At 40.9% G+C, this 20670-nt stretch overlaps 2 protein-coding genes across 2 annotated transcripts; both read left to right on the top strand.

Annotated features, from left to right (window-relative positions):
- Positions 1-494: 494 nt before the first annotated feature.
- fermt1 (FERM domain containing kindlin 1) lies at positions 495-7210 on the top strand (the record flags this gene model as incomplete). The annotated part of the gene is made up of 15 exons (XM_084000489.1): positions 495-645; positions 1336-1433; positions 2177-2312; positions 2480-2620; positions 3446-3629; positions 3743-3845; positions 3976-4083; positions 4787-4918; positions 5104-5153; positions 5558-5682; positions 5984-6090; positions 6245-6469; positions 6571-6695; positions 6782-6923; positions 7037-7210. 15 exons carry the CDS (start codon positions 495-497, stop codon positions 7208-7210), a joined length of 2001 nt encoding a protein of 666 aa, XP_083856615.1.
- Positions 7211-9051: 1841 nt separating this feature from the next.
- Positions 9052-16135, top strand: trmt6 (tRNA methyltransferase 6 non-catalytic subunit). The gene is made up of 12 exons (XM_084000075.1): positions 9052-9351; positions 9878-10008; positions 10209-10318; positions 10987-11078; positions 11184-11267; positions 11364-11488; positions 11584-11754; positions 12020-12180; positions 12374-12459; positions 13163-13265; positions 13616-13702; positions 15291-16135. The coding sequence occupies exons 1-12, from the start codon at positions 9245-9247 to the stop codon at positions 15453-15455; spliced, it is 1422 nt and encodes a 473-aa protein (XP_083856201.1). The 5' UTR covers positions 9052-9244; the 3' UTR covers positions 15456-16135.
- The last annotated feature ends 4535 nt before the right edge of the window (positions 16136-20670 follow it).

Below are 20670 nucleotides of genomic sequence, written 5' to 3' on the forward strand. Positions count from 1 at the left end.
GAGCAGTGCCACTGCTTTGTGCCTGCTCTGTGTGTTCTGCAGTCTCATCTGTTTTTCCTTCTGGCATTAGCCAGTATATCTGCCACTGTGTGTTTGCTGATTTCTTATTCATAAATGTGTTGGCTGAGAGGAGTGTTGCAGAGGCTGCAGTGTCATTGCACATAAATCTATTCCACTGGTGACCACTTAAAATAGAAAAACTAAAGAGATCTGCGTTTGTTAACTGCTAGCCAAGTTAATTTGGACGTTTCCGCAGGATGTTGAGAAACACTTAATCCACTGAGTCATGTTTTCATCCCAGATGTTTCCTAATCCCCCAAAGAAAATAGAGCAAGCAAAGAATCCACACAGGTTGTGGAATTCACCTACTGTGTGTCTAATTAGAGATAGAAATAGTTAGTGTAGCTCTGTGACGGCGATATCTAAACAGGAGCACATGGTCTGTAATCAATGCACTGTCACTTCACCCCTCCCCCCTTTGTCTTCTCAGAACAATGATTACAGCAGCAGAGGTTGGAGAAACATCATGGGAACTGTCTGTGCAGGTGGATCAAAAACATTTAGATGATTCCATGAAATTTAAGATGAGAGTGAAGGGGGACTTGCACATTGGAGGCCTCATGCTGAAGTTGGTGGAGAAGATCAGTAAGTGTGTGGAAAACTAATAGCACATGGGAGTAGTGGACTATCACTATATGTGTTATGACAGAAGAGAGAGACATAAGAATAGGCACGTTTCAGTTGCTTCTTAGGAATTAAGTTATCCTTCAATTGCTTTCATTTTCATGACCTGGTAAAAAAAAAAAAAAAACGTAACTCTATGCTACCCTGTTGTAAGCACATGGACCTGCCCCCTACCTCACCTCACTACCACCAACACCACCCTACCGCAGCAGGTCTGTTAGTCAAGCCACACCTTTGTTTGCCCCACATTTTTCTACATTGTTTGGTGTCGGTGCATTAGCATGTCTAGCCCTAGGTGCCAAAGTTCAGCCAGGATTTAGATATAGTTTCACAGTTCTCCATAACAAACGGAGGAGCCCAACTATAGAAGGTGCTTTTAGAGTATGAGACATAGTAGATGACTAAGTAGCGTGTCATCATCAACAGACAGATTTCAGCCCAGCAGCATAACATGATGTCAGGTAGACTCATAAAACCCCACTTTACACACTGAGTCACCTACAGGACAGTTGGTCCAGGAAGTGTTTGTATTGGTATTAGCAGGCCCTATAAATGTGTGCTATAATATTTGGTGTCCACAATCCATTAAGCTTGAAATATGATATTAATATGGTCCTAATAAAGCAGTAATATGAATCCGTCTATCTGCAGAGGCTCCCCAGGACTGGTCAGACCATGCCTTATGGTGGGAACAAAGAAAATGCTGGCTGCTGAAAACACACTGGACCCTGGACAAGTATGGGATTCAGGTAATTTCTCGATTACAAAGCAATACATACCATTTACCTGCAGGGGATTGGTGAAGTATTACTGATCCAATAGCCCATGACTCAATAAAATATTTCACTCAAAGTCATAATAATTAACTTCTCCATGTTAAAAGCCCCTTAAGGCAGAGGGAGCTCATATTCGTTTTATATAGCTTCTGATTGAAAATCATTCATACTAATAGACTGCTAAAAAGCTGGGTCCTATTTATGTCCTTAGTCCAGCTCTGAACCGCATTATTCTGACTGCATTATTCTCATGCGACACTCCTCATTTGCGCAATCTGCCTTTTCATGGACAGTCATCAAAGAATGGAACAAGCTCCCTGAAACACTGAAAAGCAGAATAAACTTTTCAAATCTTATAATTTAAAACAGTGGCTACTGGATAACCAAAGTTGCCTGCACTCTTAAAAACAGGACAGTTGTTACTCAGTTAGTCTGAAATAGGAACTTGGGAATTTTAAAATGTTTTATCGTATTTTGTATCATGTATGACTTAGCTTTTCTTTCCATTGACCATATAGGATAGGTACACCTTTCTAAAATGTATTGCACTTGACCTGGTCTTTTTAGATGTGGAAAGGAAACTGTGTTTTTGTATTGTCTCTACATACAAATTTACAATTTACAAACATCATTTTATATCGACATATTCCCTAAAAGCATAAATATAAAGCCTTGCATGTGTAGCTCATATGATTTAAAATGATTTTTCTGTACAGGCTGATGCTGACCTGCGCTACACACCACAGCACAAACCTCTGTTGGTGCAGCTCCCAAATATGAAAACCGTCAAAATGACCGTCAGCTTCTCCAATGTGGTCTTCAAGGCCGTGGCAGACATCTGTCGAGTGCTCAGTGAGTTTCTCTCTTCTCTGATTAGGGTGCCCCTCTCTCTTTGCTGCTTTTGTTCAATTTCGTGTCTCTCGGTCAGAAATATTTTTTGTCTGATGTAAAATTAAGATTCACCTTCCTTCCATATTCTCACTGATCCCACACACTTCCTCTTCATTGCTGCATTTCAGACATCAGGAGATCAGAGGAACTGTCCCTGCTGAAGCCGCCAGATGATCCATCCAAGAAGAAGAAGAAGAAAGACAAGAACTCACCACATGATGACATCTGGGACATCGATTTACTCAGTGGTGGCGGACCAGGAAGCACAGGTACTGTTTCACTAAGGCTAAAAAAGTCTCACAGGTCAGAACTACATGAGAATAACATTCACATAAGAAAAAGTGAAACTGCACTGGGTGGCGCACACTAGGATTATAAATTGATGTCAGAAATGGAGATACAGGCCATTATTATTATTTATGTTATTTTGTATACTTTATGGCTGCACAGTTAATCATAATCATTATAATACCATTTCCACCGTAATTGACAGTAGTTGTGTGCAGCAGTGTTTGTAGTGCCTGCTCTGGTGCAGCACTTAAAACTATGAATCAGTTTGTCCTGATTAATTAACAACATTATGACCAGTTGAAATTCTAGACTATGCTTGACTGGGCTATTAAATAACTAAGTATCATTGGTTGTTATAGTTATTTGCAGTTTATTTATATGGCATTTAGGCAAGTTGACTAAATGTAGTCATTTAGATTTCATACAGTCCAAAATTCAAATTGAAGATTATCATCCATCTGAGGAGGGCGTAGCATCTGTGGTCCTGTAAACTAACTAGGCTGAGGAGAGGGAATGAGACACATTCATTAAGGCTGCTTCTGAGATCCACCAGGACACAGTTTTTGTCACTGAGATCTAAAAGAAGTGCTCAATGTGCTGCCATGTTTTTCAGGATCTCCCACTCTTTCACCATAACATAGTCCAAGCTTTAGGTCACTCTGATTAAAACCTTTGGTCTAATCATCATACTCACTACATCACAACTTTCAGCACGCCTAATATTTTCACTCCAATTCACTAAAAATATAAAGTTTTGCTGGATCAGTTTAGCTGTAATTAATCATACTTTATTTTCCATGAAGGCCCCATGTACAGTAAGACGATGACAGCGACCTATGACCCCGAGAACGGGATGCCTGTGTCTGCCACCAGCCTTTGGTTTGGAGACAACCCTCTTGCTGAATCTCAGCCAAACTTACCGCCTGCTGAACTGGCCAAGATGTACCAACAGCTCTCGCTAGTGGACAAAGCCATCAACAATGCAGGGTAGAAACCAAAACATTTCAGTAATACTGTTGATTTGAAATTGATGGTGTCAGATCATTTGAATGATATTTTTATCCACAGCTCATACAGTTTGTTATTGTTATAATTGACAGGTGGTTGGACTCGTCTCGTTCTCTCATGGAGCAAGAAATCCAACATGAAGACAAGCTATTGCTTCGTTTTAAGTACAATGTCTTCTTTGACCTCAATCCCAAAGTAAGAGACCCAGAATTTATCCTTCAGGGAAAACTCCCTGGAACAACAGCAGGGTGAACATGACTTGAAAATCCTGATCTAAATTGTGTGTGTGTTTGTGTGTGCCTTTTTGCATGTTTTTCACTTTTAGTACGATGCTGTCAGGATAACCCAGCTGTATGAACAGGCTCGCTGGTCCATCCTGCTGGAGGAGATAGATTGCACTGACGAGGAAATGCTGATGTTCGCTTCACTACAGGTGAACATTATCCCATCATTAATACTCAGAAAAGAATTCAGTAAATTTGTGGCTACTATTTGTGGTAAAAGCTATATCTTTAACCCTAGCTTGTATTTTTTATTTTAGAATTATTTTGTTTGTGATGGTACCTGCAGTAAAAAGTATTATACATTTTGTATATTAAGTATAGTATTAAGTATGTATGTGTCGTGCCGCTCAGAACATTACGTCTATGGAAGAGTGGGTCAGGCATCTACAGTAAATCCCTACAAGAAGCTCCTACTAGAGTGGGAGGATAGAGGAAGAAGCAGAAAGGAAGGTATAGACAGATAATTGTAGTTTTCCATCAGATGTATTTGCTCAAAGGAACTATTGATTATCATGATCATTTAAAAAAAAATGAGTTGCAACATTCTGAGTGTCTACATTTCATCCCTCTTTGATCGTTGTTATTGTGCAAGTGCTGGGACAGTGATTCAGACATCCCAGTGATTCAAAAAGGAGACTAGTGTTACATTCACCTACACATTGATGCAGTGGCTGGCACACAGGGCTGTGCTCATTCCCTGCTCTGACTAATGCCAGTCTTGTATAACCTCTTAAGTCATGACAGAGAACTTCATTGTGACTTGCACTTATTATTTACAAAACTGAATGTTTAATCGTTAAAGTGAAGTTGAAGCTTCTCCCTTCAGGAATAAATACTCTCTTTTCTTTTCAGTATCACATTTGTAAACTGACCATGTCGAGTGAACCACTGGACAACTCCAATGAACCAGAAATAGATGAAGTGGAGGCTGCTCTGTCCAACCTGGAGGTGACACTTGAAGGCGGTCTCACGGACAGAATTCTGGTAAACATGTGTTTTTTAGATGGAGCTACTGGCGTGAATATTTACTGTAATGTTCAGGCCTGTTACAGTTGAACACCTGTTTTCAAACTGAAGTTGATGTGTAGGCCTCAGATGATTGCATGTCTTAACACGGTGATGTAACCAGGAGACACAGGATAATTGACTGTTGTTTGTCCCGCCTCCAGGAAGACATCACAGACATTCCAGAGCTGGCAGATTCCCTCCGGCTATTTAGGTAAACCCAACTTAATACACATTATACTCTATCACATGAAGATGCTATTGATGATTATTGGTAATTACTGATGCTAATGCTTTTCTGTCTTTTAATCCCTCATCTGTCCAGTAATGTTAGATCTAGATGAGTGGATGATGGAACAAGTCATGAGATCATGTTGCGGTCGGGGTCAAATATTTGCTATAGAAATGTATAATGTGCTTTCATTTGATCTCACAATGTCATCTTGGTCATGTAATAATTTGTGAAAGGAGATGAATTCTGTCAAGCTGCTTTCTTAAATCTGTGCTGTTTTTTTCCCCTCATGAACCATATTAAATACAGTCTTCATTCATTTACTCAGATAAAACAACACATAGCAAAACAAAAAAAGTATTTTTGTTTTTCCTGTCTTAAATTAGGCCCAAAAGACTGACGCTGCGACCGTACAAAGAGTACTGGTTCGTGTTCAAGGACACCACCATTTCCTACTACAAGAACAAGGAGTCTGCCAGTGGAGGACCCATAGAGCAGTTGCACCTCCGAGGTCAGTGGAAATGGAACCATATTGTGTGTTTTTGTATTGTTGGGGATAAATAACCCTCAATTAAAGTATTCCTGTTTTGTGTGATTATATCTTTGAGTATCAACATGACCATGAGCAATATTGCTATTGGTCATAGGATAAAGCAATGTTAATTATTGTATTCCAGTGTCTGTAAGTCTGCAGTGTAATCGCATGAATCCCCACAACAATTCAGTTTAATTATTATTATAATTATGGGATTAGCATTGTCTATTGTGTTTTGTTGTTAAATCAGTGCAACATATTCCTCCTGATCTGACAGGTTGTGAGGTAGTTCCTGACGTCAATGTCACAGACAAGAAGTTTGGCATCAAGCTGCTGCTGCCGGTAGCTGATGGGATGAACGAGGTGTACATCCGATGTGACAATGTAAGCTCCATCTGCTCATCTTGTTTCTGAATACTTTGTCTGTGATCACTGGCATTGCTTCCTTTTTTTGGAAATCTCTCCAGTGTGTGTACATATGCACCAGTGTGGAACTCATTTTGTAACTGATGTACTGTTATGTTCCTCTCTGCTGCAGGAAACGCAGTACGCCAAGTGGAAAGCTGCATGCACTCTGGCCTCTAAGGGCAAGACAATGGCCTACAGCTCCTACAAGTCTGAAGTGAAGAACGTCCAGTCCTTTTTGCAAATGAAAAGCCTGGCGCCCCCTCCTGGTCAGGCAGCTCCGGACATTGACACCATGGAGATGAACGCTGAATGTTTTGTTTCCCCACGCTATGCTAAGAAGCAAAAGACCAAACAGGTTGGTTCAAGGGCTACGTCATGCACGATGCTTGACATTGCCTGGAGCATCACTGTCATAATTAAATATTTGCTAAATCTGCCTCTCGTGATTGTTTCAAGCTGACAGCACGTATCCTGGAGGCCCATCAGAACATAGCACAGCTGTCTCTAATGGATGCCAAGATGCGCTTTATCCAAGCTTGGCAGTCACTCCCAGAGTTTGGTATCAACTACTACATTGTCAGGTACAGTGTGCATATATTTAGAGTACATATACAGAATATAACTTTTTTACATCGTAAATCTGACAGGTTGTCTGTGTGTGCTTCAGATTCAAAGGTGGTAAAAAGGATGAGATTCTTGGTATCTCATACAACCGTCTGATTCGCATTGATATGTCCACCGGACTTCCTGTCACCACGTGGAGGTTTGCTAACATGAAGCAGTGGAACGTCAACTGGGAGATAAGACAGGTGGGGGTCATTGTGCCATATGTTATGATTTTAACTGGCTCTTTATTGATGTAAGAAGAGCATATTACCTCGGAGACATTAATATTAAATCTGCTGCCTGTGTGTAATTCCAGGTGACTATAGAGTTTGACCAGAATGTGACAATAGCCTTCTGCTGTCTGAGCTGCGACTGCAAGGTGGTCCATGAGTTCATTGGTGGTTACATCTTCCTGTCCACACGAGCTAAAGACCAGAACGAGACGCTGGATGAAGAACTGTTCCACAAACTCACTGGAGGCCAGGAATGAGATCTGTGCATCTGTTGTTTATTTACTTGCATGTTACAATGTGAAAGCTGAACATTGCAGTGGCGATCCTAAACACCCAGTTAGACTGTATCTCAGGCAGTGAAATGATACGTTGTCAATGACAGAACAACAGCTTAATTTTTGTGATTATATATTCTGCTGTTGACAGTTATAGCAATGTACCCTGCACTAGGAAAATAATGGTGTTGATGTAAATATGTAGTGAAGAGCTGTCTTCATTACTCAAAACCTGGATGAACTTGTGAGATCTAAGCTTTTTATTAGGCGACGAGACATCTTCCTTTCCAACAGACACAATGTTTGCAAAAAATAAAAAATGGATTAAAAGGAATTTTTATATTTCACAGCTTGCTTCACATTTGTTCAAGTGAAGTTTTTTTTACACTGAAGCAGAACTAAAAAATATATATATTATATTCTGTGGTTGAAGAAAACAGACTTCATGGTAGACATAGAATCAGTTTTTTGTGTTCATATTCAGCTACTGTATGGGATGCATATATAGCTGTACCCTGTTAACTGCTGCCACACAGGTAGCACACAATAGTAGCTTTAAATTTCACAAAAAATGTGGATGTCTTATATACAATATGACAAAAAGACATTCATAGTCATCAAGACTTTTAGTCCCCCAAGTGTTAACGTCATAGTCAGTTGTCAATAATGTCCTTTCCAGCCATATTGCACCATTGTGTAATCCAAATGAAAGTGATATAATAAAATAAACTCTGATTATGGATTGTCTGTCTCTACAACATGTGTGTGCTTGTTTAACTTCTCATCTTGTCTGTAACACCTCTGAAGAAAATGTTTTTATGGCTTTTATGCTCCAGGGTGGCTGACCACAGGTGTTTTGAATGCAGAGCCATGCCATATTTACCATAATGGGAACACCAAAGTTATATGTTTAAAATAAAATACTTTTTTCATTCAACTATAATTCTGTCATGGACTTGAGTCAGGACAATTGACACAGGATTTTTTAACCATCACTCACTACGGCACCATAATGCAGCAACCTATGTTTACCTTGTAGGTTTTGTCTTAAGTCAATATGCTTTACTGTCACAGCGGCACTCAATACTTGACACTTTTAAATAACTTGATGTCCACATCTTTTATTCCAGTTTGACCAAACCGCCTGATGTTATTCCATTTGCTTTGTAGGATGTTCTTGTTTGCTCTTTGAGCCAAATACTGCTAGGTGGTGGAGGCACACCATTTAAAAGCAGTTATAAAATACCTGATTGTAGCCTCACGGTAGGAATGGTTGTCATGTGATGTGATGCTATTTCTTCCTTCCCCTCTTGACATTGACAGCAAGGAGTGACAATTACCACAGCATCAAGATGTTCTAGAAAACATAAGCAGAAGTACAAGTGATCTCACACAATCCACAATTAATTTACAATTTAGGACTTTGATGACTGAAAGTCATACATTTGAATTTAATATATAACCATAGTTTTTTGTTTGTTTGTTTATTTATTTATTTATTTTTACCAATTTCTAATGTTTTCATCAAGAAGTTAATCTTTCAAGCCATTGCATTTGTGGAAATACAATTTGGCTAAAAAATAATAATAATGTGGCGTAGATTGTTGAAATCATACAGTATGATTTCAACCAGAGACGTTCTCAACTCAATCTCTGATTGTGCGTCCGACTAGTTTTCACTTTTATCGATGATTCTGTGATCGACTCTATCTTCTGAGTCATCGCACGTCATTCCTATTGGCTATTGAGTTCAGCGAAGACTTTCCAGCCAATCACAGACGGGTACGACGAAGCACCGGTGCTATCTACAGTTAGCAATCTATTAGCCGCGCCTGGAAGCTAGGGAAATGAAAGCTAACACGTGGAAATAGCTGTCTGCCGTATTTTCCTTCTACTTCAGGGTAGTGTTGTTGTGCCTTTTCTTGAACCGTGCCTTGTCGGCGGCGGCTCTGTGTCTCTAACTGAAGGCGACGTTTACCTCGCAGCTTACTAGTGAGCTGGTTTATCTGCCTTATCATGGCGGACCACGGAGACGACGACTCTCAGTACAGAATAAGAGAGGGTGACTACGTTGTGTTGAAACGAGGAGACATCTATAAAGCTATGCAAATACAACCGAGGAAGTAAGTCGAAACTGTCAAATAAATGTTATATACATTCTAACGAGCCAAATGTTTCTCATAGTGTCCTATGAGGCGCAACCCAATCCAGCCTGAATGAATCTCTTTACATGATTAACTGTGTTGTCAATGTTACTTTCACTTCACTCAGACCCTAATTACCTGTATAATTTAATGACATTAACCGATATAGCCGCACAGATGCTGCATTCAAGCCGTTTGCTCTAACAGTTACCATATTTGTTTATTATTATCATTACTATGCATAATCATGCTGCTATGAGCACTTTGCACTTTGCCTACCTAAGTGTTGTCTATTGTATCATTCTGTGTATCACCTTTGTATAGTAGCTTGTGGTCTGTGTATTCTGTGTATTTTTTTCATTTTTTATGTTATGTGTAGGGACTACAGATGGAAATCTGGTGCAACCATCTCCTCATTGTCTTCTGTAAATGAAAATGTAATTGCACACTGTCCCTTAATAAACTAAACTATAATACGGTTGATTTTTGTCTTGTTTCCTCACAGGAAGGTGATTTTTGAGAGGCAGTGGTTCTTCTTGGACAGTGCAGTGGATCAGCTGTACAGCACCACATTTGAGATTGTTCCTGGGGGGAACCTGCAGCCACAGAAGCCCAAAGACACTGGAGCCTCTAACGGTGTGTAACCTGCTGTCTGATGCCATGCAGCCGTCCCATTCACGTTTTAGCTGACACAGCTACTGGCATTTTCATGTCTGATAAACATGTTATTTCCAGACTGCATATGTCTGATTGAATTACAAGACCACTGCCAAGTACCACCCTGTTTCTGTTTCTGTTTCATTTTCACTTCCAACTCTATCTTCATATCTTCACAGGTGCAAAGGAGGCGGGCACAGACAACAGAAACATTGTAGATGATGGAAAATCACAGAAATTGACCAGGGATGATATCGAGACGCTCAAAGAGCAAGGTCTGAAGGGTCAGGTACAGCAGCAAGCTTGAAATTACACACATACATGGAGAGAATCATAACACTGCCTGGTGTTGGATTTGTTTATTAAAGAATAATGCTGGCAGAATTCACAGGGGTTTTTAAATGTTGAATTCCATGACAAGACCAAAACCAGCTATGAATATATTCCCTTAAAATAATATTATTCAGTCTCTCAACAAATGTTTGTGATTTCTGGTGTTTGTTTCAAAATGTTGTCCACTGGATGTTCGTGGTCTAATTTGTGTCAATTTAGGGGTCCTTGATTTAAAAAAGTTTAAGAACCACTGTCATAGATAAACGAACTAGAAGTTCACTTTGTTACATGGTCCTTTTATTTCTGTGAGCAGTGATTAAATTTAAGTCAATCCATATTTACAGTTCCGGTGCTATTACTAATGCACCCGCCACCCAATGCGTACTAGATGTCAAATGCTCCATTTAGTCCTATTTGATAAGTGTTTGCAAAGAACTAGTTTTTGTTTCAGGTATTATTTTTTTATCTTAGATGTTTGTAATCTGTTGTTCAGTATATAGTACATCTCACAGGAGAGATAAATAGATTTTCATAGGAAATGTATTTTTAAAATTGTTGGATAAAATCCTTAGAGGAGAATCTAGAGACCATATGTGTGTGTGTGTGTGTGTGTGTGCTCCACAGGAAATCATCCAGCAGCTGATAGAGAACAGCTCCACATTCAGAGATAAGACTGAATACGCCCAGGATAAGTACATCAAGAAGAAAAAGAAGAAGTGAGTCACTTCTAATTATACAACTCCAATGTGTTGCAGACTAAAGCTAAATGTAGAGCGCTGTAATTAGTGTTATCAGTTGTTCCCATCTTCTGCATTTTTCAGGTATGAAAATACTGTGACGATTCTAAAGCCTTCGTGTCGCATCCTGGCGATGATGTACCATGGCCGGGAACCAGGGAAGATCTGGTGAGTCAGCACGCGGATTAACAGAATGTGTGAAACTCGCCTTTTAATGAGCGGAGAGAGCTTAGTGTTTGATTTGGATGTTTCTGTGTAACGCAGCCACCTGCGGTATGACACTCTGGCCCAGATGCTGACTCTGGCAAACATCCACGCTGGCAGCAAAGTTTTGGTGTTTGAGACTTGTGCCGGTCTGGTGCTGGGATCTGTCATGGAGAGAATGGGGGGTAAGTTAACTTAACTTTTCTGTTGATTTATATAATGTCGCTAAAGTCTTTTCTTTGCCCTCTGCATAAGTACTCTCTCTGTCCTCCTCATTCAGGCTACGGCTCACTGATCCAAATGTACCCAGGAGGGGGGCCAGTACGGGCGGGTGTGGAGAGCTTTGGCTTCCCTGCACATTTTCACGATATGCTGCATGAGTTTCCCATCTGCCATGTCAACGCGCTCCTGGCAGGCACTCTGGACACCACGGCCAAAGACCCAAATGCTGGTAGGACCTGCTTTAAAAAAAGATCTTGTTTTAACATGAAACACCAGGAAGACACCAGTAAGTGATGAAATGCCCAAGAAACATATCGGTGTTACAAGATGAACAGATGCTAATATTTACATGTCTTCCTCTGACAGCCGTCTTATTTATTTATCATTAATTTAATTATAAACAAAAACATAGACTGGAGTAAGGCAGTTAATTTTAGAAAAAGAAACATTAACGAATATGTATTTGTGGTACTGATATAATAACCTAATTCCAGACGAAAAGCAGTCGAACACGGCTGGTGGGGAGGAGCAAAAGCAGCCTAAGGCAGAAGAAATGCAGGGCAGTCCAGAGGAGCAGAGCATGGAGACCAACCCTGCTGAAGACGCAGTGCGGGATCAGGAGAAGAAAAAGTTGGACGAACGTAAAGAAGCCAAAGTAAGTCCAATATTTGCTCACTCTACTTACAAAAATCTTCCTCTTTCCTTTTACATTTGTGATCCATTAGTAATTGATGTTTCTTGCATTTTGGGGGAGGGGGGGGTGTCACAAAGACACAAAATTACACTTGTTGCTTGAGGCAGGATCAGGAAGAGAAAACGAGTGATCTCATTTTGTGTGTTTTCTCCAGGCTCAGGAAAAAAAGGTGAAGTCGGAGGAGAAACGGAAGAAGCTGGCAGTGGCTGCTGCTCAGCTGGAGGGCAGAAATGCCGACGGGTTGGTGTCAAAGTTTTTTGTTTTGTTTTGTGCTTGTTTCCTAGCTCTGTTCTGCTCCTCCCAGCACCAATGTCTTTATCTATTGCAGCACACAGTCAATAACCATAATTACAATTATAGCTCTACGGGGGTGATAAATGGATTAGGAATGATTAAAGCGATGTTTAGCATGGACATAAAAGTCATAATAACCATTTGCCTTCCTCAAAGCTCATGCACAGTGATTAACAGGCTGTGCTCTTACAAGGGGAACCAGGTGATTGCTCTGCAGTTTCCTGTCAAATAAAATGAAGAAATTTGCTTTATAGGCTTTGTATGATTGATAGATGAAGTGTTGTGGGGCTGACATCCACGCCAGAAGAACAAGTATTGATCTGGTTAGTCTATTGACTTACCTCTCCTCTGCATCATAGCAGCGGCGGTATCATAAACTCTATAACAAAGCACCAGATTTTCCAGACCGTCCTAAATCAGCCTGTTTCACAGACTCTCATCCAGCTTAATAGAATGCTAAATGAATGCGGCCAATAGGAAGGCATTAAATCATCAAGTTTCCCAGCGATAATTCCCATACATCACTGATGTGCTAAATTACGATTATTGCCTACCTCCACATTTCCAATAAACACAGCGAGCTGCTGTTGACAGTGTATTTCATATCAGACAGGATTGCTTGGTCATCTTCTTTGTTTTCTAATCACAGGTTGGTTATAGCCAGTCGTTTCCACCCGTGTCCCGTCCTAATGGGCCTCCTCAAATTCCTCGCCCCCTCCAGGCCTTTCGTAGTCTACTCCCAGTACAAAGAGGTAAGTGCATCACATCTAGTGGCATTGTGTTGCTGTGCCTGACTGAGTGAGGATAATTCTCTATCTTAGAGGGATCTCTCATTAGCGGCCTCTGCACACAGGTTTTTATTGCTTAGAGTTACAGCAGTAAATGTCTTTATTTCATTACTGCAGCGCACACCACTGTCACTGCCAAGGAGTTACAATGCCCGTCACGTTCCTGCACTTATAACCTCTATTGTGCTTATGTTGCTAAAAAGATCATTGTGTGAGTTGGCATATTGGCTCTGCAGTTCTCCTCCTCCTCCTCCTCCTCCTCCTCCTCCTCCTCCTCCTCATCAATGCCTCTTTTTCCATCTCCCTCTCTGCAGCCTCTCATCGAGTGCTACACAAAGCTCAAGGAACATGGCGGCACGGTCAACCTCCAGCTGACAGACACCTGGCTCAGACATTATCAGGTAAAGTCTGATGGTTTTTTTTTGGTTTTTGTTAGATTTTTCTGTTTTTCTGTGCAGCCGAAGCAGCTCTAAACTATGTTGTTATTTTAAAGGGGTAGTTCAATAGTTTGGCAAATTGGCCCATTGCTATAATCTCTATTGTTTTAGGAGTAGGTTCGTTACCTTTAATTGTCGGTGCAAGCTATTTTTAGAACGGCGGAGCAGAGTCGCAAGCTGCTCAGAGCTATGTTATGGAGGCTAATGGGATTTCTTGGTTTCCCTCATCAAACTCATCAAATACACAATCCAACAACTCCAAAACGCTCTGGTGAACAAGTTGTGACCTGAACATTCACCACGCTATAACTTATAGTATATAGACAACTCTGTCTCATTACGTTCGGTTATTATCTTATAATAAGATAATAACAGAACGTAACGAGACAGAGTTGTTTTCAAGGCAATTAAAGGTAACGAACCTACTCCGAACTATCCCTTAAACAATAAGTCATTTGACATTTGGACTCTCCTCAGCCTCAGGGTCTGTTTTAGAGTCTTTGAGCTCATTGTTTTGGTTTTACGGTCAAAAATGTACCTGTTTTGTCTGAGCCTCAACACTCTCATTAGCACATTATTCAGGTGAATCAGGAAACCTCCAAAAGCTCACTTTACTCTACCTGCCTGACAACAAACAGCAGACAGACAAAGATAGCAACCAGCTGGTAAACATAGCATAGCATCTCGCTGTGTAGCTGTTTTCCCTCGGTGGAGAGTGGCAAAGATCTGGAAGCAGAAAGACTGTTGAACTATGGTTGCAGATACCAGAGATGCTAAATACTGAACAGATACTACAGATAGTGCTTCCCTCAAGTGGAAAAAAAATCAATTGATGCTGGTCTAATGGTAAATTGAGAATAGCATTGATCCTGTACTTTATGTACTTTAAGCCTAGAGGTATGAATAAGAATAATAAATCTTGAACCATGAATTTGTTGACTTTTTATTTACTGTTTCGTTGATTAAATGTCAGTAAACAATTGAAAATGCTCCCAAGTTTCCTGCAGCCTATGGGGATGATATCGAAATGATTGAAACATCCAATTAATATTCACTTTTCCAACAACAGAATATGCAAAAGCAGTAATCTGTCACATTTGATCAGACCAGCTGATGTTTCGGCTTTGTCTTTCTAAATCATTTGAATAAGTGAGATGAATGCTACCAGAATCGATCCATTCTGTTGATTCACTGCTTGTTCCAATGATAAATCATCTTTTTGTAGACGCACAAAAACATTGTTAACTGTCCTCTCTATATTAACTAAACGGTATTAGACCTCAGGTCACATCTCCTCCATCAGTGATGTGAAGGCAGTCATTCTGCATTTGGAATGAGATGCTTGTACACACATGCTACTAATCCAGTGTTACAGAGACTTTGTTTTTTGGTTCTCCCTCAGAATCTTTTACAAAACAGCAACTGACTAAAAACACTGTGTTTGCATACACAAAGAGGCTCTTCCCCCTTGAGACCAACATGCTATTTCTCTCAACTCCTCCTGTGGGATGCCTCGTGACTTCCTGACTGTATATCTGTGTTGTGTCCCTAGGTGTTGCCTAACAGGACGCATCCTGTGCTACTAATGAGTGGGGGCGGGGGCTACCTCCTCTCAGGGTTAACAGTTGCCACGGACCACTCCAAACCTGCAGGCTCCTCCCAGCAAGCTCAGGAACCAGCACCAAAGAGACTGAAACTGACAGACACCGAGGGATAAAGAAATGCTCAACATTCGGATCTTTTAAGGGCACATTACTAACGGCCAATAGGGATTTCCCTCAAGCATCGGCTTCCCTTTGAGCTGAACTGATTTGACACATGTGGAATAAGGGTGACAGAGTGTCTGGTTTGCATTCATCAGGCCACTCTCTCCCGTCTTGTGAATTCAGATCAGCGCAGACGAAGGTGTCATGCAGAGGAGCAAACTATAAGCCAGTGTAGGCTCTGAGAGTTGAGTGTATGTGTGTAAGGAACTGCTTAAATAGTATTTTGTGTTGAGAGTCAGTGACAGGTTTGTGTTTAATGCCCTGAGACCAGGTGTAAAAACAATCCTTTTTTTCCCCAGTTAATGTGCTCCAGCTTCTAGGTTATAACTTTTTTTTTTTTTTTTTAATCTTGTCATCCCTGCAAAGTGCCATTTGTTTTATGATCCAGTTACTTAGAAAGTTTCACTGTGGGCTGCATCTGTATCTGCACAGAATTAAAAAGCAGTATGAAACAGTGTGATGCGTGGTTTTCTATTAAGAAATAATTTGAGAGATATTTGCTTGGTCCCAGAATAACTTTTTTTTTATTGAGTGCAAACTGAACACAATTCAGAACACATTTATTTTAATAATCTGTCTTGTAATATTTTCTCTTCATATGTATAAACATCAAAATCATTCCCATGCTGATTAATTTCCTAACATCAAAATATCACCGCTACAATAATAAACAAGTTGATATTCATGGTTTTGGCAAGGCTTCAGGGTTTTGTATCTTTTTTTTTTTTTTCGTCTATTTGAAACACAGAGCACAATAAATTGGCAGATATGAGAGGTGAGACAGCAGTGTTATCCACCGACGGCTGATGGATGCTTAGGTAATGCTGTCTGTCGTGGCTTATGCACTGTTGTCATGCAACTTGGCAGCGATTTTCTGCATCTCCGTGTCCATCGCTGCGAGGTTTTCCAGCTCCTTCTCCTGCAAGGCAATTTAGACATCAGCAACTAAACAGCATCACTTTGTGTTGTGACAACAGAACAGTCTGTTTCTTGTGAACTAAAGAGAGCATGATGATGAAGACCACAAGTGATGAAAGTGATGAGCAGGATAGAGACAGTAAGTTCTGTAGACACCTTGTCTGACAGTGGGTCTACAATACATTCAGAACTCATATTTACATCATATTTACCACATTTGCTCCATGTGTGATTAAATTATATCCTAAACAATAATGTGGGAAGATGAAATCTGCATCATCACATATTCTTATCTTCTTAATATATCTGTCTTGTCCACTGCTTCATACTTGACAGCAACTAGATTTAGTTGCACCACCACTCTTTATGAAAGTATCATACATGTCTGTCCTTGTGAGTGATTCTGCGCCTGTTTACAAAAGACAAACTCTGATTTGTGAGTTAAAGGGATAGTTCACTCAAAATTGAAATTTCACTCATTATCTCCTCACCCTCATGTCGACTAAGGGCTGGGAGAAGTTTCAGAGTCCTCTGTGCCTTCTCTGAGTTACAGCGGGGCTCCGTGCAGCACTGCATGTCCATATGACGGTTGCAAATGGATACCACTTTTCTTCGTAACAAAAAGACACACCAAAAAACATCCAAATACCTCCATAGTGCTCGTATGTAATGTCCGTCTTGTATTGAAGCCCCGAAATGCGAAATTGTTCCGAAAAAAATTAAATAAGTCTATATTTCAAGCTTGTTTCCTCTTCCTGGTCCGTCCAAATATCGCAAGATTTGGATGGACCAGGAAGAGGAGCTTCCGCTACAAACAAGCTTGAAATATAGACTCATTTTTTTCGGAACTATTTCGCATTTCGGGGCTTCAATACAAGACGGACATTACATACGTGTTACAAAGAAAAGTGGTATCCATTTGCAACCGTTATATGGACATGCACTGCTACGCAGAGACCCCCTGTAACTCAGAGAAGCCACGGATAACTCTGAAACTTCTCCCAGCCCTTAGTCGACATGAGGGTGAGTAGATAATGAGTGCAATTTGAATTTTGGGTGAACTATTCTTTTAAGGATTTTCAGCCTTCCTCTTTAAGAAAGGGAGGAGCTGTTGAGAGCAAGACTAAGAAGAACACTACTCGTGGAAAATCATAAGAAGTTAAATCTTGGTGTCTGTCTTTTCTGGTGAGTATATTCTATAAATTACACACCAAGATTTGTTTGCTTATTAGATCTGCTGAACATGTTTTCACCTGTGTCTTTTCCTTAGTTTATTTATTTGTTGGCTCGGCAGCAGAGATTCACTAAAAGTGCATCTACAAAGTTAGTGGAGGAATAAGGTGTGGGCCAGGGAGGAACTTGCTGCATTTGGCCTTGGTTCGTTTGGCACTAATATTTTTTTTTTTTAAAGGACGCATTAACAGACTTGTGATCTAAGATTTTGTCAGTTTGGTGCAGATTTGGCAGATGTTTGTCCACTGAGTTCAACTTGCTCAGAATATATGTAACAAAACTCAGAAAATAATTACTTTCAGTTTTCATATGACCCATTATACATGAGTCTAAGCTACACAGACATACACTTGCACTGAATTATGTTGTTATTTTACTTGTTGGTGGTTTTGTTATGGAAAATACAATGATCAGCAGTTAAAATGACCTAACCGAAATAAACATTTTTCATTCATTCATTCATTCATTCAAAATGTTGTTATAAGCAGTATGGTGAAATTTTGTCTTTTATTTTAATGCTGGCCTATATTAGGAGCTTTTTTTTTTTTTTTTTTTTAAATAAGCACATGGAAATGGGTCACAGTTAGGCTAACCCTTGCCAAGAACTGTGCCGCATCCGTTTCCTGTTCTTTTTGCTTTACAAGAAACTTTCACAACAGATTCCCTTTTGTGGTGGTACTGTAGAGCTAATAAGTCACCATGTCTCCTCTCCCTCTTCCTCTTTGATTTTCTTTTCTGCTGCAAAGTATTAAAAGTGACAAGATAAGGGGGTATCCATGGGCTCTCTTTTTAATTAGCCTTTTATGACTTTGATTGATCTGGGAGCCTTTAATCATGAGATTCCCAGTGTGATTACTCTGGCAGTCATGAATGTTAATGTTAATGATTGTAATGTTTACATTTTGTTTTTATTTAACGTTAAATGTTGAGATTAAATACCTGAGAGCTGACCTGAGAGCTGTAACGGTGGATTGTAAGTGTGCCAGAGCTGGACAACCACTCACTGCCAAAGAATATACTGTACTTGTGAGATTTTTTTTTTTTTTTTTGCTTCATGTATTTAAGGACATGCTCATGAGGGACGGCCCTTGATGCGCATTTGCACAGATGCATATTCTCTGATGCTCTGTGGTTCTGAAGGCTAAATCCTGACATCTCCGTGTAGACTGGAGATTTCCATAATGAGCATGGCTGCTCTCTCCTCCAGTCAAACAGTGTGGTGCTGGAGGTATGTGCCTCATGGATTTACTAGGTCAGCTGAATGCATTCTGGATAATTCTTCCTCTGCAGAGTAAATGAATTGACAACATAAATTGCAGTAGATATGAAGTATTAAACGTATATTTCCTATTCTCTCCTTTCTTTCGGAGTAGACTCTGACCTACGCTGTAGTCTTTAGGGTTGGCAGGTATCAGACATATTGAGTTTCTGTCCTTTTACAGTCTTTAGTGTGGACAACATAATGTACTTCAGTTGAGCGGTCTTGTCAGTGAGTATGACAGTGCGTACATCCTCACATGAGCCATAAAGGTCGTTCCTTTGTGAGTGAGTGAGTGTAGTTTTTACCTCCTGTGGAGCGAGTGCTCTCAGGTGTGTGCTTCTCTTTGCCTCGTCTTGATTCGAGTGGTTGGCCAGCTGGTTTATCTTATAGCTCAGCAGCTTGGCGAGGTCATCCATCTGCACACATTAAAAAAAGAACCAAACAATGTCCTCAGCAATTTAAGACTGTGAAGAATAACAATGTATATTTCTGGTATGGGTGAATATGAGTTGATCTCATTGTGCCCACCTTGTCTGAGGTTGCAGCGGCGTGCTCATCTGGATTCCTTTTAAACCAGGCAGGATGGTAGTAGCCTCTGAAAATCCAGGGATTGCGCTTCTCTGCCAGATACCTGAAAAACAACTGCAGTTAGACGCTGCCATCATTTTTTTCATTTTTGTCATCACAGCCTGAGCCTAATTAAGGGATTTGTTCATTTTGACATGCTAAATGTTTTGATCTGCCTGGTACTCCTACAGCGTTTTCTGCTCCAGGCTATACAAAATCAAAACATGCACAAGAGAAAAGCAGCAGTTATTAAATACAATGAAGGATAGAAGTACCTGAGAGCTGCGTCCCTTCCCTTTGCAGCCTCCTCGTCTTCCTCTGAATCCCCCCTCTGTTCTTCCTCTTCTTCTGACGAGCCTCCGCCGCGCTTGTGAGGTTTCTTGTGGTGGTATCGGTGTGTTGGTTTCCAGATGCGCTTTTCTATTCCCCAGGACTCTTGGCTACGTTCTTCATCAGGCTCCTCCCTGGCTTCCTCGGAGAGCTCCTCATCACGCTTGTGTTTCCTCTGGTGGTACCTGCCGGGCCTCCAGTCCCTCTTGTCTCTATCGGTATCAAAGTCCCAATATTCCTGGCTACGTTCTTCTTCGGGCTCCTCCCTGGCTTCCTCAGAGAGCTCTTCATCTCGCTTATGTTTCCTCTGGTGGTACCTGCCGGTCTTCCAGTCTCTCTTATCTCTTCCAGTGTCAAAGTCCCAGGACTCCTGGCTGCGCTCTTCGTCGGGCTCTTCTCTGCCGTCATCAGAGAGCTCTTCATCTCGCTTATGTCTCCTCTGGTGGTACCTGCCGGTCTTCCAGTCCCTTTTGTCTCTTCCAGTATCAAAATCCCAGGACTCCTGGCTGCGTTCTTCTTCAGGCTCCTCCCTGGCTTCCTCCGAGAGCTCTTCATCACGCTTATGTCTCCTCTGGTTGTACCTGCCGGGCCTCCAGTCCCTCTTGTCCAGACCCCAGTATTCCTGGCTGCGATCCTCGGTGTCCTGCTCCTCCTCAGATGGCTCATCATCACGTTTGTGGAGCTTTTTCTTGTGGTGGTAACGATGTGTGGGTTTCCAAATGCGCTTGTCCCTCTCCTCTTCGTCCTCATTCCCGTGCCTTTTGTCAACATCCCAGGCCTCTTGGCTGCGTTCTTCCTCTGGCTCGTCCTGCTCTTCTCCTTCCTCATCTCGCTTGTGTTTTTTTTGGTGGTATCTT

Source organism: Trachurus trachurus (genome assembly GCF_905171665.1).
Source record: "Trachurus trachurus genome assembly, chromosome: 24".
In the NCBI taxonomy this organism is placed as follows: Eukaryota; Metazoa; Chordata; class Actinopteri; order Carangiformes; family Carangidae; genus Trachurus; species Trachurus trachurus.